The following is a 25201-nucleotide window of genomic DNA, read 5'->3' as shown; positions in this document are numbered from 1 at the left end:
ATCAAAGTTAAAAATATTTGACTTGTCATTATGCTAAAAATACTTATATTTTAGTACAGAGGGAGTAAACACTATACCATGACATCGAATTCAAAGTTAAGAAACCACGGTAAACTACATACTGGTAAAATAGTTTCAACATGCTATATGCCGATAGTACTAAAGCGTAATTACATTCTTACCTTTATTTTTAACTCAACATTGTAATTTTGCGCTCTTTTTTTTTTCGAACAGAAGCTTTTGCACCCATTCAAGTCGTATTGATGGTGTTGAAGACATGTATGACATTTGCAGAGTTGGCCCCTAATTTTGGAGGACTTTCTGATTTTGTCCCTGTTTTGACATTAATGTTACCCCTGTTTTGACAAGGCTTTTCACATAATTCAGTTTCAAAATTTAAGATCAAGGACAAGCTTGGCATAAATTTTGGACCATGTTTTGACATGAATTTTTAACACAGTTAAGAGGACTTTAATGGAATTGAGGAGAACACTAGATTCATTTTTCTTCTTTAAAAAGACAAGGTCAAAATCATAATTAGAGTTGAAAGGGGAAGTAAGAACACAATTGCCAAAAAGAAAATCTTTGATGTAATAGAAGGAAAAAAATGTGATTATTTAACTTTGGATTAGTACATATTAAATCAGTACATCTCATATGGGTTAGCAAATGACGAATCCACTCCACATATGCTCCTCTTCTTCCAAACATGCTACTAATAGACAATTAAAGCACGCACTAAACATGCTACTAATCAGCAACTAATCACGCACTATTTATTCACAAAAGGAAGCCGCCTTGAACCCGTCCAAAATTTCACTGTCAAAACCTGCCATTTTGATTTTGAATGGCTTTCTCACGTTGAGATTAGCGTAAATATGGTGGTGATGAGAGAAGTAGCAGTGGTTGAAGGTTGACGCGCCAATGAAAGCTTGGAGGCGACCAAATTATGGCGGTTAATTAAATCTTCGCAAACACGCCTAGCTACCAAACTCTTCGAGTTGAATCAATTTGCATGGTCAAAATTCCAGCCGGAGCCCCAGTTGTTTGCAGAAAATTCCGGAATTTGGCTGCAATTTGGTTATACTATTCGGTGACAGCACCAACAAGGCAACAAGCAAAACCTTTTCCTGTTCCCACTTGCCTGGTGCCATACGAGACGCTCGTGTTCCTTAGCCAAAGAATACCCAACGTTACTCTGGATATTTTGGGGATTTTTATGGCGTTCCTTTTAGTGTATTTGTGGATTTCTCTGGTATTTTTTCTATATATTTTTGCGTAAGGTTTTTTGGAACTCAGGAATTTATATGATTTTTAAGGTGTTCAAATCTTGCAAAAAAAAACTATGATCGATGTTGTTTTATTTTTGGAAAACTATGATATTCGCTTGTTCCAAAGGAGGTTATAATATTATGTTTTTTCCCAAAGAAAAAGCAAATATTAGGAAACGACCTAATATCAAATAAATAGAATGGACAAAGCTTCAAACCCAGAACGGCTAACGTACCATCTCGTAAAGCTAGCCGGAAGACCCTTGGAAAAAAAAACATCTACGAAACAACATGTCACAAATCAACACTTAAAATTAAAAGATTGAAAAATAGTATCAACTAAGAATTCCCGAAAAAAAATCAACTAATAAAGGACCGTATTGAACACATTTAACATGGTTATGTTTTTCTTTCATAGAAATCGGCTTAATACCCACAAAAACCGTGGCACGATAATCTATTTGAGACACCACATTGAATGGTTTCTGCGCATATGCCCAATATATTCGGGGAGTTAGGACAGCTACCATTCAAGCCGTGACTCACGGCGCAAAATTGATTAGCAAACTCGGCTTTGTTTGGTTAGACGTATCCATCAGGGAATAATCAAAAGTCCGGGTCTTCGCATAATGACAACCATTAGCTTTTTTACTTTGCCACCGTAATAAAAACCCTCAATTAGGAAGCCGAGGCTTTGCGTTGAAGTGGAAATGAAGATGAAAGATGCAACTATTCCACTCAGAAATATTCCCTCCGTTTTTTAATAGATAATGTTGTTGATTTTTAAACACATACTCAGCCATTTATTTTATTAAAAAAATATGCAAATGTATAAGATATAAGTCATGTTTAAAACATTTTAAATAATAAAATAACTCGCAACAAAATAAATTATAATTATGTAATGTTTTTAATAAAATAAATTATCAAACATGTGATAAAAAAGTTAACGGGATCATCTATTAGAAACGGAGGTACTAGTATTTAAAAAAGAAAAGACGAACTGACATTAGGGCATTAGGCTTAATCAAGTGGAGTACATGCATCTATATGCGCCGAAAGCCTGGGAGCAGAACAAAGCTGCTTTCCAACGACGTTTCCTCTGTTGCTGTCACACTGGAATATCATTCTACTTATCAACTGTGCTCTGCTAAAATTGCTTCTAGAAGAGTAGGAAAAGTTGCTTAACTGTACTTTAGTTGCCATGCTTTGCATAAAGTTTATAGTATGGGTTATCTATTTTGATAATTAAAATTAGCAAAATGAGTACTATCTGGTCTAAGAAATACGATATTTTTAAAAAAGGAAAAATATTTTTAGAGACATGATCAAATAATCCGTGGCAATAATACAATGAGCTATTCCCCTTATTTTAAATTTAGCTTTGTCTAAGTCAATCATGTCTATTAATTTGACCATCATTTTTTAAAAATACATATAGTTTTAAAAAATATAAATTATATAATTTCTTAGGTGATTAAAACATAAATTTACTATCACCTTCCCCAAATGTTTGGCGTTGGTTAGTTAAGTTTTGAACAAACCAATGTCAAATAAAAAAAGAAAGAGTATGATGCTAAACTATATAAGTTTTTACAAATCGATGATCAAATATTAAAATATTTGACTTAGAGAAAAACTGAAAACACAAGTAATTTAAAAAGAGTAGCTAAGGACATCCACAATGTAGTAAAAAACTACAGCAAGCATTAAATATTCTCTTGTTATCTAGCAACAAGTATTGTGAGAGTGATGAATAACTACTAGTTGGTTATATGGCTACTACCGACAACAAGTAATAAAATGTTATTTGTACAGTGTTGATGAGTATTAATGAATTCTTTTCTTGGAAGAGTCACGACAGCTGAGGATTGGTGAGTTTTTATGGTGGGCCCATGTTATACCCTACCATCAAACAAAAACAATGTGGAGTTCATCTCCTACTGCTAGGGTTTAATATTTCGGACCGAAATTTCGGTCATATCGGACCCCCCCTTACGATATCATTTTGACAGAAATTTTAAATATTTAATTTTTTATGAATGTTAGCAATATTTGTTCAAATTTAACTAAATTTTGTTTAAAATTTTAGAAATTTCGCCATATCGGCATCCTCTTATACAAATACCGAAACCGAAAGATTGAGCTCTGCATGCTACTACTGCCTGTTGTCCGGCCTACATTACTACCGAGCTCGGTAGGAAATGGCCTACATTATAGCCCTAAAACAAATGGGCGTACACTTTTTATGGGCTTTATTGGGTTGAATGGGTTGAAGAGACTGAGGTCAAAGCGCCACGGTGGACAAAACCAGCGCCACGTAGGACAAAACCATGTGAAATACTGCCCTAGGACCACTTGTGACCGGTTTTAGTAAGTTAAGGGACCCCCGATATCTGGTTTTACGGTTTGAGGATGTTTTTTTTTTATAGTGACAAGTTGAGGGACCTTCGGTGTACTTTTTCCGAAGAGAAATCATAGAGGACTTAATTGAACAGTTGTTCATGGGCTAAGTTAGGGCAAAGACTTGTTCATGGACCAAGTCAGCGGAAACACTTGTTCTGAGGTGCTCGAACTGCATTTGCCAGTAAAAGTGACAGATATGAATGGCCTCACTAATTGCTTTGGACCAATGTATGGGCAAGTCCGATTCAAAACAAGAAGGTACTGTACTGAAGTCTGAAACTGTGCCTCTCATCGTTTTAAGGAGCATCAAGAACTTAATTAACTAATAAACTGATAATTCCAAGAGCTAACACAGATAAACTAGATAAATACCTATCTTAGTTAACCTCAATATAGACTAACAGTGTCTGTTGGATACTTGGACGCCATCATATTACAAGCTAAAAAACCTATCCTCTGCTGTCTGCTCCATGCGTGAAACTGGGGCAGGAACCTATGCAAGATTTGCATTTCTTCCCCTTGCTAACAAACTCATGTATCATCCAACCATGCCCAATCTCACCCCAAAAACCATCCATAACTTTTCCTTTGATATAGAAAGAATTAGCGAAAGGAGGAAGAAAACAAGTGACCAGATGATATCTTCTGTTATGTTACACCGAAATGGCAAAACTCCGATGCCATCATCACAGCTCTGAAAACAATCGGGGGTTCAGACTTCTTCAGTCTTCAGAGAGGTAGCCGAGCCTGTGTTCTGTGCTGTGTGCAGTGTGCTAGTGCTGCTCTGATTCATCAGCAGTCCAGTATGTCTTGACCGCCACAAGGACCTTCTCCGGGTTGAAGGGCCCGTCCTCATGGTCCAAGATGCGGCTCTCCCACCGCATCCGCTTCGCTATCGCCTGGACCTTGGTGAGGACGTCGACCGTGTCGCGGATGATCGCCGTGCCCTCGGGCCTCAGGATCCTGTCCATCTCCAAGAGGATGTTGGTTATGTCACACCTGCAATGTTGAAGAAATGTGCATCAGTAAGCAGGCTATAAACCAATAATGTGATTTGCAGTTTTGCACATTCAGATTGCCCCACTAATTCAGACATTATTGCTGGCATGGGATCATGTGTCAGCAAAAGCATGAGCACCGGTAGAAATATCAGAGATGCGTTTTCAAAATTGTATAAAGGCTAGCGGTTTCACAGGCATAATGAACAGTGCTGTACAGGCCATACAAGCCATGGCAATGATCTAACCAGTACCAAAGGACTATGATGCCAGTAGTCTTCATTTACTACTTGCTCATTTTCCCCATCTTTTGGTGTATAATTGAAATTCAGCTAATATGGAGTACTCAGTACTCACAACTGTGTAGCTTAAGCTATACTCGTTCTATCTGGATTCACCTAGAAAATGATGCAGAATGAACACTTGAAATATCTTCTGAGGGTAAAACTAGACCAGTAGATTCTTTAATGGCTAAGCTAAAATCAACATACTTGGGAGGGTGTCCAGTGTAATGCACAACCAAATGGTGGCAGCTTGAACATGGTTAAGCAGAACTAAGAGCTAGCAGAAATGATATGTAGTATAAAAGTTTCTCACCTGTCCTGATAGATGCTAAACAAATTGTCAGCATGCAACAGGTCGTAGGTTCTGGGATACGTCGAGAAAGCTTCACACCAGTCCTGGTACGTGCCAATGAATCCTCGCTCATAAATTGCTCCAAGCGTGTCCCGGTCTGAATTTACGGGAACAACGTTCATCACCCACACAGGGTACTTCACTAAAGAAGCAGCAAATCCGCCCAAGTTTGCGTTCATGTCCATGACATTTCTGTATCTCCCATCGGCTATGGGTAGGGTGCGCTTGTAGTACGCCACCCTCTTTTCCCACAACTTCTTGTCCTCCTCAAATTTACTCGCATCTATCCCTGGAATCATACCCCTCTTCACCCTTGGAGGGACCGCGAATGCCCTCTGTGGCCATCTCTCCAAAGCTCCACCTGCGATCTCACCCTGGTTGCTTACTTCAGGCAATGGAGTAACACATGCTTCCATCTGCTTGTACCTGTTCACATGAAGGGGTAAAAGAAACTAATTCAGTGGCAGACATCTAAATGAATTATCAGATAGTCTTGTTGGTGCAGCGATTCCATACCAGGCAGCATCAGGATTGTCCCTCTTGCATATATGGGGTGTCTTATACTTCTTCTTGATGTTGGCACATTCAAGGTGGTTTTTAGGCTTTTGCCAGATGGAGAGATCCCCCTTCTCAACCACCTTGTTCCAGCAAAGGCTCCTCGCGACATCCTCAATATTGTCTTGCTCTTCCTTGAGGTCTTCCTTAGTCCTCTCCCACCCCTTGTAGTGTGTCTTCCAATTGATCGGAGGACCCGAGAGAATCCAGTATCCCCCGGGCCTTAGAATTCTGTCGACTTCAGCTAGGTATATTCCATCTAACAAAAAATTCAGAACATCCAACTCAATTAGTGAACAATATTTGGACCTAAGGATAGCTTGAAAACTTGGGGCAAGATACATTGAAACCAATTCAAATGTATTGAAGTGCTCACCAAACTCATGCCAAGGAATCAAGCAGCGTGAACAATGTGCCATATCAAATGACCTAGATGGGTAAGGCAGCCGTTGCTTTCCCATCACGCCGATGATGGCCGGCACACCCCGCTCCAGCGCGAATTGCACCTGAGCTTCATGGGTGTCCCTCGGTGCAAACGACATTGCAAGGATGTTCCTCTTCAGCAAGTAAGCACCCCAGCTAGCAACCTGCAAAGAAGATGCAAAAGCATGAGCACATTGCCACGACATCAAGAAACCTGAAGCTAGATGTTTCTTCTGATCTTCTCCCCTTACCCCGCAACCCGTGTCAATCGCCGTCCTGATCTTCCCGTCCGTCAACGAGATGAGCTTGCCAATGTCGTCAATGTAGGCGTCGGCGCCTCGCGGGAACATGGTGCCGCCACCGGGGAACCGGAACCTCTGGCCGTCCACCTGGATCCAGTTCTGCACGGCCTTCTCGATGCTGAGCTCCTTGTGGGGGATGTTGTTGAACCAGGCGAAGTCCCTGCTCTGCGGCCACTTGAACGGCGTCCTGTACTTGGGCGGTGCCGGGATGAGGCACCGGATCTCCTCGTCCTTGCCGGGGCAATGCCGCTCCCGGTACACCAGCATCGCGCGCTCGAACCGCCGGCCGCGCTTCCTGTCTTCGCACGGCGTGTACTCGCTGAAGTTGAGCGGGCACGCCGGGAACGGCTGCACCGCCGCCTCGGCGTCCGTGTCGTCGAGGCTGAGCTGGTGGTGCGCCTCGAAGTCGAGTGACTCCTGCGAGGACGACCCGAACGACGGCACGGCGGAGGACTGCCCCGCCGCCGCCGGGTCGCAGCCAACCTTGGTGATCGCCGAGCTCGCCGCCGGCTTGGGCACTGTGGTGTTCTGCCACGCACCGAGGACGTAGAAGGCGACGCAGAGCGCGCTCACCACGAGGATGTAGGTGAGCCGCTGCTTCTTGGATTCTTGCAGCTGCTGAGCTTTGGGGGAGGCAGGATACTCTTTAGCCATGGCTGCTGCAAGTTTCAAGAACTCGTCAGCTAGGAGCTGAATTTAGCTGAAATCTAAGCTTTGTTGGATGCAGAAAAAGGCATGAAATTGAAGAACTTGAGCTACAATTGCCTGATCTGAGCTGAAAACGAAAAGCTGAATTGATATGCAAGACTCTAAAGTTGCCTAATGGATGAATTGGAGTTGTATTACTGGAGTATGGTACAAATTTAACACTATCTTAAAAATTCCCCATGGCATGTACTGCAGCACACTAATTGTGGCACCAACCTTAGTACTACTAGTGAAGATCACATGGCAATAAATTTCGGATTACAAATTTGAATATGGAGTCAAATACAACAGATCATTGTAAAACTCTGGGATCTACCGAGCAAAATTGTTTAATCTGACTACTGACAACACCAGGAAACATACACCTGACTGTTTGTCTTAAATTTATTAAGCTGCAGCAGTTGAAACAATTCAAGACTATGAAAACAGACGAACAGATAGCATTCAAGAAAGCAGGAGGGGACGCAAAATACCACTAATAACTGTAGATCATGAAATGATTCTTAGGAAGAAAAAAAAAACACTATGCTTCACTCAAGAGGAGGAAACTACACAGAAGCATAGGCTCATGCTTCTTGCTGAAGGCTTATGCTTCACCAAAATCAGTACAAGCAAGATTTATGCTTCCAGCTGAAGGCAAAGAAAGTTGCTACTAGGATAAAGGGCAAAGAGGCTAAAGAAGATAAATATTCTAGGCAAAAGGCAAAGCGGAAGCAGCAAGATGGTGGCAGCTAAGCACCACAGGCCACAGAGATCCAGAAAATCTCACAGAAATGGCAGGGGCAACCCACATGAATGCCACACCACCCAGCGGTAGCTAGCACCTCCATTCCCCAATGGATCCACACACACCGACACCACTCCAATCCAAGAAACAATACGAGCAAGAAACCAAGCTGAAAAAACTACGGACCTGTAGTAAAGAAGCCAGCTCAGGAAGAAAGATGAAGCAGAGACCCCTCCTCTTCTCTTCCTCCTCCAGAGGCTGAGAGGGAGAGGAGAGGAGCAGCAGCTCTGCCTATTTATGCGAGCTCTTGCACTAGCAATGGTGAATTGGTGAGTGAGTGAGGCAGCCACTGAGCCAGTGGAGTGAAGTGGTGTGATGCCAAACACGGTGTCACATGTCAGCAGCGGCTTCCTTCCTCTTCCCAGCTAACCCAACCCCCCTTTCATAAATAAAGGAGAGGAGGATGTGCGTGTGAAAGGGGGCCATATGCCGCCATGGTGGCCATACTACACCCGCAGGGGCAGAAAGATCACGCCGACACGGGGATTAAAATAGGGTGGAATTGGGCAGGAAAAGAGGGGGGTGCACCACTACCAACACCAAAGCTAGGGTTCTTGGAGACCTCTGTTTCTTGGCTCACGTGGTAATGGCACATTGGTACAGTGGCAGTGGACCAAAATGTCCAGATGACCAATGGAAAACTAAATTCATAATATCTCCTCATTTTTGCATGTCACTTAAAAAGTTATAAAAAAATTGAAAAAAATCAGTAGGATAAATCAATATGTTATATGTCACTTCACAAACATGCAAATTCAAATTCAACTTATACAAGTAGAAACAAAAATAACAAATTTGACTATAAATAGAACGTGTAATTCATGGTCAAATTTGTTATTTTTGTTTCGAATTATATAAGTCGAATTTTAACTCACATGTTTGTGAAAAGATATATCATATATTGATCTATCTTAACAATTTTTTTAAAAAAAAATTAATAATTTTTTAAACGACATGCACAAAACGAGGGAATGTCCTCTCGAGGACCAATATCCACTTCCGATGACTATGGTGACCCAGTAGTGGATTTCTTGGTTTCCTGCGAGGAAGAAGAGCCCCGGTCTCCGGTCCTTGCAATTAGGCCTCTTGCACTGAGTGTGGCTGTGGCTACTGGCTGGTATTTTGCTGACGGGTTATCTACGTCCTTTAAAGCTAAAATGATTTATTAGAAAATAAAAACTAATTTATAGGTAAACTATTGTATGTGTGTCATTAGTGGCTTAAAAACCAATATGAAAAAACCAATCTTGAAAATATCTTAAAATTAACTTCTAAATTAAGTTTGAAAATTTAAATTATAGCTTTGACTTTAGTTTAGGCCAACCGATGGAGCCTGAATGTTCTAGCGCTATTGTTTTCCGAACCGTCTTGGACATCTGAGAAACTCACCTTCAGTTGTTGGATTATTTTTAGCTCTTGGGGAGGGAAACATGGACCAATCATCTTCCATTTCTGTGCTAAGCTTCGCTTTCAAGGTGTAACAGTTGGGACTTGGGAGTTTGTGACGCTAAAAGGAAAATCACTTCCACTATGCAGAAAGATCAAAATTCAAAAGTGCTTTGCTTTGGTTCTTGTACTTTATTTTTTTTGCTTTTTCTTCGACAATTCACTTCTCAAAGCATTGCACCAACAGTAAAAATTCTTTTAGGTAATAAAAAAAAACTGTCTAGGTCATACAAAACTATAGCATGACTATTCTAACAAAGAGAAGGGGGGGAATTCTAGCAATCGATTTTACGATAAAAAATGAGCAATTGCAACCATATATTAATCATTTCTACCAGAATAGGGATAGTTCGTCTACTTTAGAAGCACAATTTAAAAATATGAAGAAACGACCACAAGATACATAAACCATACATCTCCAGGATACAGAACAACAATGCCACAGGAATCATCAACAAAAGGAACGCAAGAACTAGAGAATTGGAATTTACCTTCAGAATGCAGAGATCCTAGATCCTCCCTGTGACCTCAGCAATTGCGCTCTGCCGACCTCACAGCCAAATTGTGAATTTCTATCATTAATCTGGGCAGCTTTGCCCGGCCATGATGGTGGTTGTTTGCAGTAGAAGCAGGGGGGTAAAAAACCCAAAAAAGCGCAACTTTTTAGCTATTCCCTTTTTTTATCTCCTCACACCAACTTCCTGACGCTTTTACCCTTTGGCTGCCTTGCAAAATCTGCATGCATGGAGTGGACAGGATTTGGTCAATGGCGAAACGACAACGCACACAGTGGTTTTTTTGGAGAGAGATTGTCGGCCCTCCATTTGCTTCCCTGCATTTTCATCGTTTTTCAGCTTTTTCTTTTGAACTTAAAAATGAATCTTGACAGTGGATGGAAAAAAGGATGCTTGTTTCATGATGCGGTATGATGCAGGAGGTGATGGAGTAGTGTCGGTGCAATGAAATGCATGGACCACAAGCAACATAATACGGAATCTCTATGCCTTTGTCACACTTGTTCTGCATGATGATATTTTGCATTTGATTTGTTTTTAGGATAAAGAGATATTTCTGCAAGTGATTTTACTACCAAATACTAACAGTTTCTAGTTCATGTCTCCGCTATACCAACAGTTTCATTACAGACGATTAAATTAAAGTTAAAAACTAAAAAAGACGTGTATATTAAGGAAGAACTTAATATCAAATAATAAGAAAGGGGTGAGACTTCGAACCCAGTTCGACTAACCTACCACTTTGTGGAGCTAGCCGGAAGACCACTGGGTGTTTCTCAATTAAAGTTAAAAACTATGCCAAACACATCAGTTTTTTTACGGATTTGAGAGGATTTTTAAGAAATAATTGAAAGGGGTCAAGGAATTTACGATCATCCAGATATGGCTTGAAAATATTGAGAAGAAAAGACTACTTCGTACTATATGATGATCTTGCAGCTGGACCAAAAGCATTCGTGGACGATACAAATTTTTGGATCAAAAGGACAACGAAACAAACAAAAAAGAATAGTAAAACAGAAGATTTGCACGCAACCGGAAGAATCTCAACAAAAGGAATGACATCTTCCTCCTTTCTACCGAATCCAGCATCGAAGTACCTAGGGTTTCATCAAATCCATCAACTGGACCCTCTCCCTCCCCTTCGTGCGATCGCCACAAAGAAAAAACGCAAGCGAAATTGCTAGTGATTCCAGCCATGGATCCACTCACCTCGAGGATCAAAGTAGAGCTCGAAGTCGATCCGCGCAACCAGGGAGGGGGGAGAGAGAGAGAGAGAGAGAGAGAGAGAGAGAGAGAGAGAGAGAGACTCGCCTCCGATGATCTCCCAGTTCGTTGCAACTCGAACGCTTTTGAATTTTGGAGAAGCAGAGGAGAAGAGAAAAGCTCGGTGCCGCCATTAATGGGCTCTCCGTACAAAAAGAAATCCAAATCCGAATTCTCCAAGCCCATTAGGCCCAGTAGTAGTAAGCCCACGAAGCGAGGGCTTCTCGCGGCTTCGCTTGAGGCGGAGAGGCGCCGCCGCCGGCCGCCGCGATGTCGCTGCCGGCGCGGCTGCTGCTCGCGCGGGGGAAGACCACGGCGGCGCAGCACGTGGCGGCGCGGCACCTGGACCACACCTTCGAGAAGCTCGCGGCGGCGCACCTGCCGCTCGTCGCGGCGGCGCCGCTGGTGGACGCCCTGCGCGCGTCGCCCGCCGAGCCGCTCGCGCTCCCGGGCCTCGCCCGCCGCCTCCCGCTCCGCCTCCACCGGCGGGGCGCGCTCCACTTCCTCCGCCTCTTCCCGCGGGTGTTCGACCTCCGCGCACCGCTCCCGCTCTCCCTCTCGCTCACCGCGCCCGCCGCCGAGCTCCTCGCCGTCGCCGCATCCCCCGCGGCGGCGGCTCACGCCCTCCACCGCCTCCTCGCGATGTCCGCCTCCCGCTCCCTCCCACTTCGCGCCGTCTTCCGCGTCTGGCGCGAGCTCGCTCTCCCCGACGACTTCGAGGTCTCCGTCGTCGCCGACCACCCCAACCTGTTCCACCTCGCTCCCAACCCCGCCGAGCCCAACACCCACATCCTACACCTCGTCGCCGATCCGGCGACCGAGGAGTTCACTCCGGCGGTCGACAAGACACGGCCGGAGAAACACGCCTTCAAGCTGCAGTTCCCGCCGGGATTCAGGCTGACCAAGGAATACCGTAAGAAGGTGAAGGAGTGGCAGCAGCTACCATACATCTCACCATACGAGGTATCAATTCAGAAGGGTGTGGGAAGCAAGAGGGTGTCTAAGATGGCGAGGAAGAAGATGGAGAAGAGGGCGGTGGGGATCGCGCACGAGTTCCTCAGCCTGACCGTGGAGAAAATGGTGGAGGTGGAGAAATTCAGCCAGTTCAGGAAATGGTTCGGGATCGAGGTCAATGTCCGGGACGTGTTCTTGGATCACCCGGGGATATTTTACCTCTCGGCGAAGGGGAAGCGGCACACGGTGTTCTTGCGTGAGGCGTATGATCGTGGCAAGCTCATTGAGCCGAATGATGTGTCGGAGGCGAGGAGGAAGCTTGTTGAGCTCATGCTCCTCCGTCGTCGTGGGCTTGGGAATGCCAATTCAAATGCTAACATGGCTTCACGTGCCTGTGCTGGTGCTAAAGAAGACACAAGTGATTTCCAGGAGGAAGAGATTTGATAGTTATGTCCAAGAAGCTGGAGGAGAAAGTATGCTGCGGATTTCATGGACAATCTTTCGTCTACCATAACCTGTTCAACAGGTGCTTGGACTACCTTGAGTGGTGAAGATGTTGGTGATGCATAATCATGGGCAGTAAATTTCGCGTGGCATCCATTAACCAGATGAGGGATATGGATTTTTTTCAGGGATTTATGCTCATTGTTTGGCATGATCTGTTGATGCAATGTGCTGGACTGAGTATAGTTCTGGTTGATGCTCAAAACTGGAAAGGTGTGACTCTGAACTTCACTGATTGGTAGGTCAGAATTGTTGTTGAAATGTAGCGGCAATTACATGTCCGATAATGTTTTTTTTTCCCAGTTTGGCAATTTGCTTCTGCATGTGGAATAGTATCACCAAGTATTTACCATACCAGAATATTTTAGTCGGAACACATCCTTTTATCTTTCACTAGTTTATTTTCATAATGAAATATGCTTCATATAGTTCATCTGTTCTTGTTAGCTCAAGATTTTTCATGCCCCTAAACCAGTCACATACTTTACTAGCCTTGTTTACAGCATTGGGTACACGAAGATGGCATTTGGCATTTTTTTTTTCTTCTTCTTGATTTTCTAGCTTTATAAGTTCCTACCAAAATTTCTACAGAAGCTAACATGACAAATTGTCATTTAACAGGTCTACAATTACGCCAGAGCAAAAGCAGTGTGATGAAAGATCTTGGCTGAAGTTTGAAATTGAATATCCCTTGTTTCACTGGAGATGATGTGAACCGAAGATGATTCATATAAACTAGAGAATACAAAATTGCCTTTCTTGCTACTGATTGTGAACTGCGGAAGGCCACTGGGATGTGATTCACAATACCACGGGACCTATGATCAAAATTGCAGTCATCTCCGACTAGAGAATCCTGTAGTTTTTATCGACAAACTAATACGCATCAGTTGTCATTACAGCAGCTCTTCATCATATACAGTTTAACTTTTGAGTGTACTTTTGTCGCTGTGATCATGCCCTTGTAACAGTTATCCCATATGTCTGGATGTCTTCCTCTTCCAGTCAGTAAAGATGTACATTTAGTTTGACTGAACCAGGGTCCACAATACCGACGAAAACTGATCTGGCTTGAAAATATAAACCACTCAATTTCTCAGTCATGTTAAAAAAATAAACTGAATCTTTTTTTGACAAAATTTATCTGGATTTCATCGGTATTTGTCGGTTTATCAACGTTTTTCCGCTTGTGGGCGATTTTTCATCCGGGTATCGGAATTGCGAACCCTGTGCAGAACTAATTCAGTATCTAACATTAAATCTGCCCAGGTGAAACTAACTTAAATATATCACAGTGATTATACACATTCCTACTTCTTCTAATATCCTACCTTAAATCCTACCTAGCTGTATACACACACAAGTCACCAACATAGCTGCAGAATTACAAGGGATTATGGATGTTTAGGAGTGAAACTCTTGTCTGCAGCAACCTCCTGAACACCTTCTCGCTGCCACTCTCCATCTCACCAATGCATTCTTCCAGCTCCTCCAGTTTCTCCAATGCCGGCGACGCCGCCTTCTTGGCCGCCCGAGTCACGCCAAGCCACGCCAGCCACTTGTGCGATGCCGCTGTCTGCACCATGGCCGACACGTCCCGCGACATTGCCGCGCACCGGAGGAAGATCGCCTCCGACGCCGCCGCGGTCACCGCGGCCGCCTCCGCCACGATGCCGACCACCTCGCCGTCGGCGTCGTTCGCTGTCCTCGACGCCGCCGCCGGCGTGCGCCGCACCGCGTGTCGCATCGCGGCGGCGAGGCGGCACAGCTCCCTCTCCGTCCGCCGGTGCGCTCGGAGCGCCGTGGCGACCGTCGCGCCGTCGCCACGCCGCGCGCCGGCGCGCAGCTCCGCCGCGCTCTGCCTGAGCGCGAGCACCGCCGACTCGAACGTGCCGTAGGCGTCGGCGAGCGCCAGGAATCCGTCGAGCGCGCGCTCGCATGCGGCGCCGCCGGCGGCGCGGTGGATGGCCGCCGCGGCCTGCGGCAGCCCAAGAAGCTCGCCGAGCACCTCCAGCACGTCCTCCACGAGCGCGAGCCCGTCGCACCTCCCGTCGCCGTCAACACCGGACAACCTCGCCGCGGCGGCGGACCATGACCTGAGCGCGCTGATGCCGCCGTCGAGCCGCGCCACGACCGGGTGCGAGTGCTCCCTCGGCAAGCTGGCCGACCTCGCCGCCGCCGGCCTGATCGTCAATTGCATTCCAATCATCGAGCTCACCGCTGCTGCTGCCACTGATCAGGTCGCTTCTTCAATCTTGATCGGTCGAATGAATCCTTCGTGTTCGTGAGGAAGACGGCGTGCGGGGTTTTATACGGGAGGCGGGGGGCAGGTGATGGTTTGCACACACTTGCACGTTGAAAAATAGAGAAATCGTTGGCTTTTCCGTGTGTTGGATAAGGGCATTTGGCTTGGGCAGCTCGGCTTGCCCACTTTGGAGTTGGTGGTGCGGTGCACGGCGCCACGGCGAGCTGCTGTTTTTCTCTCCTCCGGCATGAGCGCAAAACTGCTAATCTAATCTGCTGCTAGTGCTTAGTACTATACTGGTGTCAGCATGAGCTTTACTGGGAACAGCTGTGACTGCCTAAATGGCTTGAAAAAAATGGCACATGGATAGGAGCAGAGTTTACGAAACCGACGGCACCGCGCTTACCGCCGAGGTACGGTAATTGGTAAGGCCACGATGAATTTACCAAATTCAAATAAATTTTAAAAATAATTAGATTTTTTTTTATGAATTTTGTACGTTCCTCTTGGGTAAATCGTAACCGTGCTTATCGTTGGGGTGCCGTAACACCAGCCCCAAAGATAGGGAAAAACCTGGATAGGAGTACAAGGTGTAGGTGAGCTGGTACATCACTCTAGCAGAGTCAGCTCCACACTTTTTTTTTCTTCCTTGTGTAGAACAAGTTTATATTTGAATTTTTTTGGGAGTGACAGATTGTATTATACTACTACTACTACTATACTCCATGTTGTTGAATTATTTTGTATTGTATGAATTTAAAAAATTCCATCTCCATGTCAGCTGTGCGCTGCGCTGCACTGAACTTCCTCCCCTCCGGTTTGTCAGGTCCGCTGTTTTCTTCACCTGCCAAAACCTCCCAGGTTTCAGAGAAGAGCCACAAAGCCTGTTCCTGGTTGGAGCTTATCTTAAGCTCAACTACTAAAGGCAAGGACTCTTTAGCCTAATCTAATCATCTCCAAAGATTAAAAGAAACCACTTGATTACGTCTAGTATTCTAGAAAAGGCAGATAAAATATCAATCTGACCCAATACTGGCACCATAGCCTTGGTAGTGGTTGTTCAGTGCACCTGTTCCTGTGTCATCCCTCGGTGCCAACAATTGCGACGGCACGAGAGCAAGAAGAAGACGACGACGACATCGCTGAAGCCACTAATCCTGTCCTGTGATGTGCACACGCCCAAAGATGGTGGCGCCAATAGCCAATAGGCGCACGCACGCACGCACAATGCTTCGACCCGTCGCGTCCTTCTCCGACGAGAAGCAAAGCCACTGCCATGCCATGATCAGGCTCGAACAAGGTTTGGTTGGATCGATCGCTGGGTTGGATGAATGCGATGTCAGGCACGGCATCGCGACAAATCCACCCTCTGTTGCGGTTGATTCGCACTGCCGTTAAGTCAGGTGACTTTAGAGTGACATATGAGTTCTCTTTTCTATGCACCCATATATCAGTGATTATAAAAGTTATTTGACTTAAATCAAAAGATCTCAATCCAAGTCGAAGTCGATAAGTAAGAAGATTTCAATCCAAAGCTGTTTTTTTATATAGAACCCTGAGCTTCTCAAAACAGGTGTAACTTTTTAGCATGTTTTGTCAGACGATAAGAAATCGTTTCGGATTGACTAGCCCACTGTAGATTGTTCGTGCGTTGTAATTGGAAACTGGAATGTAAGTCAAATAGACAATGTGGAAACTGCTCGTGGAACCAGCCATTGTGGACTCGAATAGAAATGGATGTGCAAAGGGGTTAAATATCGAAGAATGTATGAAAATGAAGATGTGGTATTGGCACGGCAAAATTCAGAATTTTCTCTGTTTCTTTATCTGAGAAATTACAAGGGATTATGAATGTTAAGAAGAGAAACTCTTGTTTGCAGCAGCCGCCTGAACACCTTCTCGCTCCCGCTCTCCAGCTCGCCAATGCATTCCTCCAGCCTCTCCAATGCCGCCGCCGTCGCCGTCGCCGTCTCCGGCGACACCTTCTTGGACGCCGGTATGACGTGCAGGTGCAGCCTCGCCAGCCAGTTTTTGGATAGCGGCGAGCTGGCCATCGACGACGACATGTCCGGCGACATCGCGGCGCACCCCAGGAAGACCGCCTCCGACGCCGCCGCGATGGCCGCGGCCGCATCCGCCACCGCGTCGCCCACGCCGTCGCCCGTGGTGGCGTCCGCCGCCGGCGTCCTCGACGCCGCCTGGCGCATCGCCCCCGCGAGGCGGCACAGCTCCTTCTCCGTCCGCCTGCGCGCGCGCAGCGCCGCGGCGACCGCGGCGCCGTCGCCGCGCCGGGCGCCGCACCGCGCCCCCGCCACGCTCTCCCTCAGCGCGAGCAGCGCCGACTCGAACGTGCCGTACGCGTCGGCGAGCACGAGGAACGCGTCGTCGCGCGCCGCCGCCGCCGCCTCGCCGCCGTGGAGCGCCGCGACGGCCACCGGCAGCTCGAGGACCTCGCCGAGCGCGGCGAGCACGGCCTCCACGAGCGCGAGACCCGAGCTCCCCTCGCCGCCGGAGCGGGACGTCGCCGTCCACGACATGAGCTCCCGCACACCGCCGTCGAGCCGCGCGAGTTCCGGGTGGTGGCACGGGTGGCTCGCCGTGCGGGCGTGCGCCGCCTTCCTCCCAGGGCTAAGTGTCAAGTGCATCGCTGCGTAGTCGTCGTCTTCGTGATCAGTAGTAAAACGAAACGACGGCGACGAGGAGTTTATATTATACGCGACGGGAGGCGGACGCGCGGGTGGTTGCGAGTTGCGGCTAAAAAAAATCGCGGGATTTCACATGACAGCGTGGGTGTTTTTGCAGTTGGCACACGGCGGCGCGCGCGCTGCTGTTTCTGGCAGCATTCTCGACCGAAAACTCGGCGTTCGACTGGTGGTATCGCGGAGTTGACACCAATATTCAGTGGGAACAGCTCAGAAGCTCACTGCCTATAGGCTAAATTATAGTATAATTTTTCGGGTGAAAAAGTAGGTGCGGCGTTGACAGGATTGTCACGATATTAATACGATGAATCGATGATAAAAGTAAGGCACAGGTACAGGTGATCTATCAGCGTCGCTCGAGTCGTCGGTTTTTGAAGTTGTTCGTGCGGCCAAAACCAGAAACCACAGCGTGCACAAAGGGTGGAAGGCTAAGCGAATCATTTTATCCGGGATAAATAAATTAATGGGAAAACGAAGCCATCTGCTGCTTTTCTGGTCGGATCGGAGGAGACCCGTGCAGCCCTGCCGCCGTGCTGCGGATGCGGGTGTCATCCGGGGAAGCGATTTTGGCCGGCGAGTCCGGTCGTTTTTGGCAAATCCAAGGGTCGGTGACACGGTTGGGTACACGACCACTCTCCCATCCATGATCCGTCTCTGCATCTCGCAGCTCATCGCGACGCGAAATCACCGGCATCTGCTCCCCTATTGGCTGTTTCCACCGGCCAGCGCCGAACGTTTTTGCACACGAAGAATGTGCTCGTGTGAAGTAACTTCCCACCTGACGTGATCACTGACGTGTTTGGCACGTGAATGGTGAGGCCTATGTAGCCATCTCCAACCCAAAAACTATCCAGTAGTTTCTATACTTGTCATGTCATATAAACACTCTGTGTAGAAATTATGTATACAATGGATGGTGTCTTTAACTTAAATTCTCATCAAATCACCCCTCTTCTCTCTCCTTTTATCCACCTATCATCTTGTTTTTATTCTTGGTACTTGTGTAGAGATGGTTTCTTACATGAAAAATAGTTTTTTTTCATCTTTTTACCTCTCTCTTTATTAACTTTCTTACCATATAGGATTTTTACTTATGTGGCGATGTAGTTAATGCTATAGAAACTAGATAACATGGAGGGTTAGGGATGGCCTAACCGCCTAAGGGACCAAGTCCCTCTAAGGTCCTATTTGTTTCCACTGATAGCAGTGGATGAAATTTTGGATTTTCGTGGCACGCTTTTCAAACTGCTAAACGTTGTGTTTCGTGCGAAAAATTTCTATATGAAAGTTGTTCTAAAATATCAGATTAATCCATTTTTCAAGTTTGTAATAATTAAAACTCAATTAATCACATGTTATTACCACATCGTTTTACGTGAAACACTTAATTTTCATATTCTAACATTACGTTAAAAGATCTTGATCGTATTACTTTAGCCTATAAACAATCATGTTCTAATTGTGAAAATTAATTCTCTAACCTGGATTAGAAGCCATTGAAGCCGATATTTGTTTTCCTTTTATTCCTCTGTTCCTTCTTCTTATTCACCTGCATGGGAACGGTTTGCGCTACGAAGCATCCCAGCATTACGCAGGATGAAAACACAAGCAGCGCACCCATTATGTAATCCTTTCGAGAACAGATGTAAATCATATTTATCTTAGAATCTTCAGCTCTCCCAATAATACAAATACCGACAATTTGAGAATATGTAATTATATAACCCTGAAAATGAACAAAAAGCTACAATTTGGGAAACCTAGCATTTTCATATTTTCACTAGCTAGCTACTTCTCAAAATCTCGACCTCCCCAAACAGGGGCATAGTATCTTCAAGTAGTACAAGCTCATGACAAAGAGGATGAACATTGCAAGGTTGCAGACTAGCAGTTGCGGTACTAGAAAAGTTCAAGAATCTCAAATCAATTTATGAAATCAAACTACACACATAATGTTCTTGACTCCCCACGTACTTACGGAATAATTATATTGGCATACACAAAAACCGGAGCTAATCAGAGTAGATACACCCATAGACAAGCCATCAGACCCAACAATTTTTTTGTCCATGAAACAGCCAGCTAATGCTAATAGACAAGGGGTTCTCATGAAAGATACAGCTAGGCCACATCTAGAAGCACTTCCTGTGGACGATAGCTGGGCCAGATTCTTCATACTCAGCCCTTGAGATCCACATCTGCACAAAAAAAAAGGAAAGAAACATATGTCAAGAACCTTCTCAAACAATCTAGAAAGTGTATCAAGAATTAACTGTTGGATGATTTTGCATTACCTGCTGGAAGGTGCTCAGAGATGCAAGGATTGATCCTCCAATCCAGACACTGTACTTCCTCTCTGGCGGAGCGACAACCTTGATCTTCATGCTGCTTGGCGCGAGCGCGGTGATCTCCTTGCTCATGCGGTCCGCGATGCCAGGGAACATGGTGGATCCACCACTGAGAACAATGTTACCATACAGGTCCTTTCTGATATCAACATCGCACTTCATGATGGAGTTGTATGTCGTCTCGTGGATGCCTGGAGCTTCCATGCCGATGAGAGAAGGCTGGAACATGACCTCCGGGCATCTGAAGCGCTCCGCGCCAATGGTGATCACCTGTCCATCGGGCAGCTCATAGCTCTTCTCAACTGATGAGCTGCTCTTTGCAGTCTCAAGCTCCTGCTCGTAGTCAAGAGCGACGTATGCAAGCTTTTCCTTGATGTCACGGACAATTTCCCGCTCGGCAGAGGTGGTGAATGAGTAACCCCTCTCAGTCAGGATCTTCATGAGGGAATCAGTCAGATCCCTACCAGCAAGATCAAGACGGAGAATGGCATGCGGAAGGGCATAACCTTCGTAGATTGGGACTGTGTGACTGACACCATCTCCAGAATCCAAGACAATACCTATTGACAAAAAATATCAAGAAATAAATTACGAGAGAACATAATGACAGTTTTTGTGTATTGTAACATCTGTAAAACAAGGCAGTAACTTAAATTTTATTTGGTTTGAATGGTTCAATTTAAGTTTACTTTAGACAATATATTGCTAATTTTGGTTGTGAGCATAGCATTTGATTTGAACATCACCCGGTTTGTTCCTGCTCTATTGAGATTCCAGAGTAGCAAAACAGAATTTACAAATGAAAATGCTTATTCTTTGTTCACTTACCAGTAGTACGTCCACTAGCATAGAGGGAAAGCACGGCTTGAATAGCGACATACATGGCTGGAACGCTGAATGTCTCAAACATAATTTGTGTCATCTTCTCCCTGTTGGCCTTAGGGTTAAGTGGAGCCTCCGTAAGAAGAATTGGATGCTCTTCTGGTGCTACACGAAGCTCATTGTAGAATGTGTGGTGCCAAATTTTCTCCATGTCATCCCAGTTGCTTACAATTCCATGCTCAATGGGGTATTTCAAGGTTAGGATACCCCTCTTGGATTGGGCCTCATCACCGACATAAGCATCTTTTTGTCCCATCCCAACCATAACGCCTGTATGTCGCGGACGGCCAACAATACTCGGGAAAACAGCACGGGGAGCATCATCTCCAGCAAACCCAGCCTATGAAAAATGAAAACAGTTAATACTTGATGAGCTTCTCAATTGTAACAATAATTACCATCAGGTAGAAATTTTGTTCAACAATGCGATGCCAAGTCATCACTTTTTATTACCTTGACCATTCCGGTTCCATTGTCACAGACAAGGGGCTGAATGTCCTCTGCGTCAGCCATTTATTTTAACTGATCTGCATAACACAAAATAAATCATTCAAAACAGTGCTTACAAAGACTATAGATTAATACAGAAAAAATGTAACTTGAACTAAACATTCATCCTACAAAAACACGAGTCTTCATCAAACATGAATGACAAAATACATGTCTTTAAGATATCACATTCAAAGCTATTAATTGACTAACTAGTATTGCAAATTGTGAAAGAGGGAGGATTATTCAAACAAAAAGGAAGGCGCAGATAGGAAGAAGTATAACACTTTAGTTGTATATAGGAAACTCCCAAAATGAATGGTCCATGATGCGTAAATTATAACTAGATCAAGTGACTTGTAGTTAAGAAATTCAAATCAATCAACCGAGGCTGGTCTGAATCACCAACCCTCCAAAGGAATGGTGCTCTCTCCTAAGAGCATACAATGCAATGTGTATTTGAATCGATTTAGACCAATCTTCAGGGAGAAAAAAGGGACATGCTTCAGTGGATGAAATGAATGCAACATGATCTGCTCATATCCTGGATTGTCTGATTGGTTGATCTGAAGCATTATTTTTTTTCTTGATCAGACAGCCGTCATCAAGATGTGAAGCATCTTAGAATAGTGGTCCATAAGCATACATTTTTTAGTACAAAATTCTAGTTCTCCATAATATGTTACCCTTCTCTTTGGAAAATTTAAACTCCATGATTTCTGAAACTAGGCAGTTTTCAGTTAAGCAACTTGCTTCTTTAATTCAGATTTTAGAAGCCATGTCACATAATGAAATCGTTGGTATGCTTGTGTTTTTGTGTGAACTATGAAATGTTTTGTTGAGGAGAAAAAAGTCTCAAAAGAAAGTCGATTGGTACAGTACTGAAAACTGTTTTTTTTCCCACGCCAACAAGAAAGCAACCGTGGAAATGAAAAGAAAGGAATCAGCTTTTTCACAAGTCCCCACCTACAGAATGACCAATCAAGACAGTTTCTTGAGTACCACAAACAAACCGGCTATGAGCATGCGAAAGTCTGTCAGTTGATCTACAATTCAGAGAAACTATACCCCCAACTTCACGCCTTAGGCCTTGTTTAGTTCGCGAAAAGAAAATTTTTTGGTGTCACATCCGACGTTTAACTGGATGTCGGAAGGGGTTTTCGGACACGAATAAAAAAAAGTAATTTCATAGCTCGCCTAGAAACTGAGAGACGAATTTATTAAGCCTAATTAATCCATCATTAGCACATGTGGATTACTGTAGCACTTATGGCTAATCATAGACTAATTAGGCTCAAAAGATTGGTCGCACGATTTCCATGCAAACTGTGCAATTAGTTTTTTTAATCTATATTTAATGCTCCATTCATGTGTCTAAAGATTCCATGTGACATTTTTGGGAAAAAATTTTGGGAACTACAAGACCTTAGCACAACACAACATAAACACGAAGAGATCTACTGCAAGACTACTCGTCACCTCAGCACAAACAAGACCGGATACATCCATCAACTAAAGCAACGGATCGGATCAGCATTCACCAAGAACAACAAACAACCAGTATACGCGCATCCCTGAACTCCTACAGTCCAACGGATCCAACATTTGACAACACACAAGCAAAAGCAACCAGCCACACCTACTTCAGCAACTCAGTTCAGTAGTTCACCCATCTAACAGAACTAGAACACATCTCCGATTGCAAGAAACATCAAGCATTAAGACAGAAAGCAAGCAGGGGCCGGGAGGGCCTGGACATGGAGAGGCAGATTGCTCACCTAAAGAAGAGGAGAGAACCGAACCGGGGATGGCGGCGGCAGCAAGAAGGAGGCGAATGGCGTGGGAGGGAGGAGGGGGAGGGCGAGATATAGGAGAGGTGGTGGCAATGGCGATGGTGGTGGGAAATGGGGGGAATGAGATGTAAAGAGGCGCCGGCCTCACTGGAAAGTTGAGAGCTTGAGGCTGTCTCTGCGCTGCGGCCGTGCCAACGCGGAATAATTTGCTGCACTGCACACCTGGGCCAACCTAGAAAATCTGCCTTTTTTATGTTTATTCCTACGTGCACATCACTATGTACCCAATACTTTCTTATTCTATTAAAAAATGATATTTTATCATTTTGCTTTTAGAAATAAATAGTAGTGGTTGATTTTTTTTTTACAGGGATGGAATGGAACCCTCACTGCTATGGAAGGTGGACATACACACTAGTAGAGAGACGAATCCAGAACGAAAATATCGGGGAGACTGATAACTTAAGCATATTGAAGCTATGTTTGTCGATCTACTGTCAATCAAATTTCTAATTCACACTACCAAAACATAATGTTAATAAAAGAATGTGCAACATGCATTTTTTTTTATTTTGTTGTACACGCAATTAATAGTTCGGTTAACTATGATCAAATGCAGCTAGTATAGCTTTTTCAGCCAGCAATCCCTTGCTCATTTATTGTCATAATGCATCACTATATCATGCCACAATAGGGTACTTGGTAGAACATGTTTGGCTGGCTAGAGCTGAGGCCACCGAACGTAAGCTCAAGGAATCAAATTAGTTGATGTAGGTATGAAGGATCCCTAATAGAGAGTAGTTTAAGACAAGAAATAACTAAGTTAGAAAGGAGAGCTTTGAGAGGCAACGGCAACACAACAGCCGTCAGATGCCTAAACCCAGAATGGTTTCTTTTCAACACAGCTCGTGATTAAACACACATACTAAACTGATATACAATGTAACCTTATGGACGCGTAGCGATTTCTCTTTTTCTTTTTTCCATGCGTGTGTCAAGGAGGAGGGCCATCGATCAACTGTTTGTACAAACTTTCCAATCTATTCTTCGTACTACCATCGCATCTTCCTTTTTTCCCCTTGGTGTCGTATGCCTTGAGCTGTCGCTGCTTTCGGTTGCTACTTGGAGCATGAAGTTTGGCACACCTCTAGCTCTAGCTCCGCACTTTCTGGAGTTGGAGCTCAACCAAACAGTTTCAGCTCTCCTAAAACTGTGAGTGAAGCTGGGTAGAGCTCTCTCATAAAATGAATTAAAGTTGTGAAGCTGGGTTTAGACAGCTCCATAACTCCTAAAGTAAAATTTAGGAGTTGGACCTGTACTAAACATGCCCGAAGAAAAAACGAGCACATGAATCAAGCTACGAAAGATGAGGTGGTGGACGGTGGCGCTGGGGCCCTGCAAAGGAATAGGCAAAACAAAAGCGAGTGGGTGGGGGGCACCACGGCAGCCTTTTCATAACTTTATTATTGCTTCGTTTTACAGCTGCTTTACGGCTACGCCTCCCTTCCATCCGGCCAACGTTTTTCTCCCCGGTCAGTATACAGTACTCCCTCCGTCTTGAAACATAAAGAATTTTAGATAAATGTTACCCATATAGAATTACGAATCTCTATGATATTAGATGTATTTAGTTCTTCTGTTGTAAAATTTTTAAAGTATACGGACACACATTTAAAGTATTAAACATAGACTAATAACAAAACAAATTACAGATTCCGCTTGTAAACTGTGAGACAAATTTCTTAAGCATAATTAATTACTGTAGCATCACATTGTCAAATCATGGCGTAATTAGGCTCAAAAGATTCGTCTCGCAATTTACATGCAAACTGCGCAATTGGTTTTTTCGTCCACATTTAATGTTCCATGCATGTGTCCAAACATTTGATGTGACGTTTTTGACCATTTTTTTTTGGGAATCTAAACAAGGCCATTGGCTTTCTATCCAAATTCATAGTATTATGATGTGTC

General features: G+C 44.6%; 5 protein-coding genes across 9 annotated transcripts; 1 reads left to right on the top strand and 4 right to left on the bottom strand.

The window, feature by feature from the left end:
- Positions 1-4235: 4235 nt before the first annotated feature.
- LOC127786291 (probable methyltransferase PMT18) lies at positions 4236-10210 on the bottom strand. Of its 4 annotated transcripts, none has more exons than XM_052313638.1 (6): positions 10024-10210; positions 6541-7250; positions 6243-6453; positions 5828-6125; positions 5273-5737; positions 4236-4676 (listed from the first exon to the last, which is right to left on the bottom strand). In XM_052313638.1, exons 2-6 carry the CDS (start codon positions 7243-7245, stop codon positions 4451-4453), a joined length of 1905 nt encoding a protein of 634 aa, XP_052169598.1. In that variant the 5' UTR covers positions 7246-7250; positions 10024-10210; the 3' UTR covers positions 4236-4450. The 4 variants fall into 4 exon arrangements, with proteins under 4 accessions (XP_052169598.1, XP_052169595.1, XP_052169597.1 ...); XM_052313635.1 differs by lacking the exon at positions 10024-10210 and adding an exon at positions 8213-8522; XM_052313637.1 differs by lacking the exon at positions 10024-10210 and adding an exon at positions 8213-8522 and having other exon boundaries at positions 6541-7247.
- A 1080-nt stretch (positions 10211-11290) lies between these two features.
- LOC127786292 (protein ROOT PRIMORDIUM DEFECTIVE 1) lies at positions 11291-13863 on the top strand. 2 transcript variants are annotated; one of them, XM_052313641.1, is made up of 2 exons: positions 11291-12984; positions 13393-13863. In XM_052313641.1, the coding sequence occupies exon 1, from the start codon at positions 11584-11586 to the stop codon at positions 12709-12711; it is 1128 nt and encodes a 375-aa protein (XP_052169601.1). In that variant the 5' UTR covers positions 11291-11583; the 3' UTR covers positions 12712-12984; positions 13393-13863. The 2 variants fall into 2 exon arrangements, with proteins under 2 accessions (XP_052169601.1, XP_052169600.1); XM_052313640.1 differs by having other exon boundaries at positions 11291-13009.
- Positions 13864-13943: 80 nt separating this feature from the next.
- On the bottom strand, positions 13944-15031 carry LOC127753293 (uncharacterized). Its single transcript, XM_052278774.1, has one exon. The coding sequence runs from the start codon at positions 14978-14980 to the stop codon at positions 14156-14158; it is 825 nt and encodes a 274-aa protein (XP_052134734.1). The 5' UTR covers positions 14981-15031; the 3' UTR covers positions 13944-14155.
- A 1787-nt stretch (positions 15032-16818) lies between these two features.
- Positions 16819-17758, bottom strand: LOC127753368 (uncharacterized). The gene has a single exon (XM_052278847.1). The coding sequence runs from the start codon at positions 17659-17661 to the stop codon at positions 16852-16854; it is 810 nt and encodes a 269-aa protein (XP_052134807.1). The 5' UTR covers positions 17662-17758; the 3' UTR covers positions 16819-16851.
- A 1868-nt stretch (positions 17759-19626) lies between these two features.
- On the bottom strand, positions 19627-23382 carry LOC127786323 (actin-2). Its single transcript, XM_052313684.1, has 5 exons — positions 23216-23382; positions 21402-21475; positions 20895-21288; positions 20013-20626; positions 19627-19916 (listed from the first exon to the last, which is right to left on the bottom strand). The coding sequence occupies exons 2-5, from the start codon at positions 21459-21461 to the stop codon at positions 19851-19853; spliced, it is 1134 nt and encodes a 377-aa protein (XP_052169644.1). The 5' UTR covers positions 21462-21475; positions 23216-23382; the 3' UTR covers positions 19627-19850.
- Between the last annotated feature and the right edge of the window lie 1819 nt (positions 23383-25201).

Source organism: Oryza glaberrima, chromosome 10 (assembly GCF_000147395.1).
Source record: "Oryza glaberrima chromosome 10, OglaRS2, whole genome shotgun sequence".
Lineage (NCBI taxonomy): Eukaryota > Viridiplantae > Streptophyta > Magnoliopsida > Poales > Poaceae > Oryza > Oryza glaberrima.
Note: the sequence above shows the minus strand (reverse complement) of the source record. Positions and strands in the feature narration are given on the sequence as shown.

What these genes read in the sequence shown, in the direction of transcription:
- LOC127786291 (XM_052313638.1), bottom strand. Translation starts at nt 7,245, where the DNA reads ATGGCTAAAGAGTATCCTGCCTCCCCCAAAGCTCAGCAGCTGCAAGAA. An exon ending in GATTCCTTGGCATGAGTTTG is followed by an intron (nt 6,126 to 6,242) that starts GTGAGCACTTCA and finishes ATTTTTTGTTAG; the next exon opens with ATGGAATATACCTAGCTGAA. An exon ending in TTTAGCATCTATCAGGACAG is followed by an intron (nt 4,677 to 5,272) that starts GTGAGAAACTTT and finishes TCAACATTGCAG; the next exon opens with GTGTGACATAACCAACATCC.
- LOC127786292 (XM_052313641.1), top strand. Translation starts at nt 11,584, where the DNA reads ATGTCGCTGCCGGCGCGGCTGCTGCTCGCGCGGGGGAAGACCACGGCG.
- LOC127753293 (XM_052278774.1), bottom strand. Translation starts at nt 14,980, where the DNA reads ATGATTGGAATGCAATTGACGATCAGGCCGGCGGCGGCGAGGTCGGCC.
- LOC127753368 (XM_052278847.1), bottom strand. Translation starts at nt 17,661, where the DNA reads ATGCACTTGACACTTAGCCCTGGGAGGAAGGCGGCGCACGCCCGCACG.
- LOC127786323 (XM_052313684.1), bottom strand. Translation starts at nt 21,461, where the DNA reads ATGGCTGACGCAGAGGACATTCAGCCCCTTGTCTGTGACAATGGAACC. An exon ending in ATGGAACCGGAATGGTCAAG is followed by an intron (nt 21,289 to 21,401) that starts GTAATAAAAAGT and finishes CATTTTTCATAG; the next exon opens with GCTGGGTTTGCTGGAGATGA. An exon ending in TGCTAGTGGACGTACTACTG is followed by an intron (nt 20,627 to 20,894) that starts GTAAGTGAACAA and finishes TTTTGTCAATAG; the next exon opens with GTATTGTCTTGGATTCTGGA.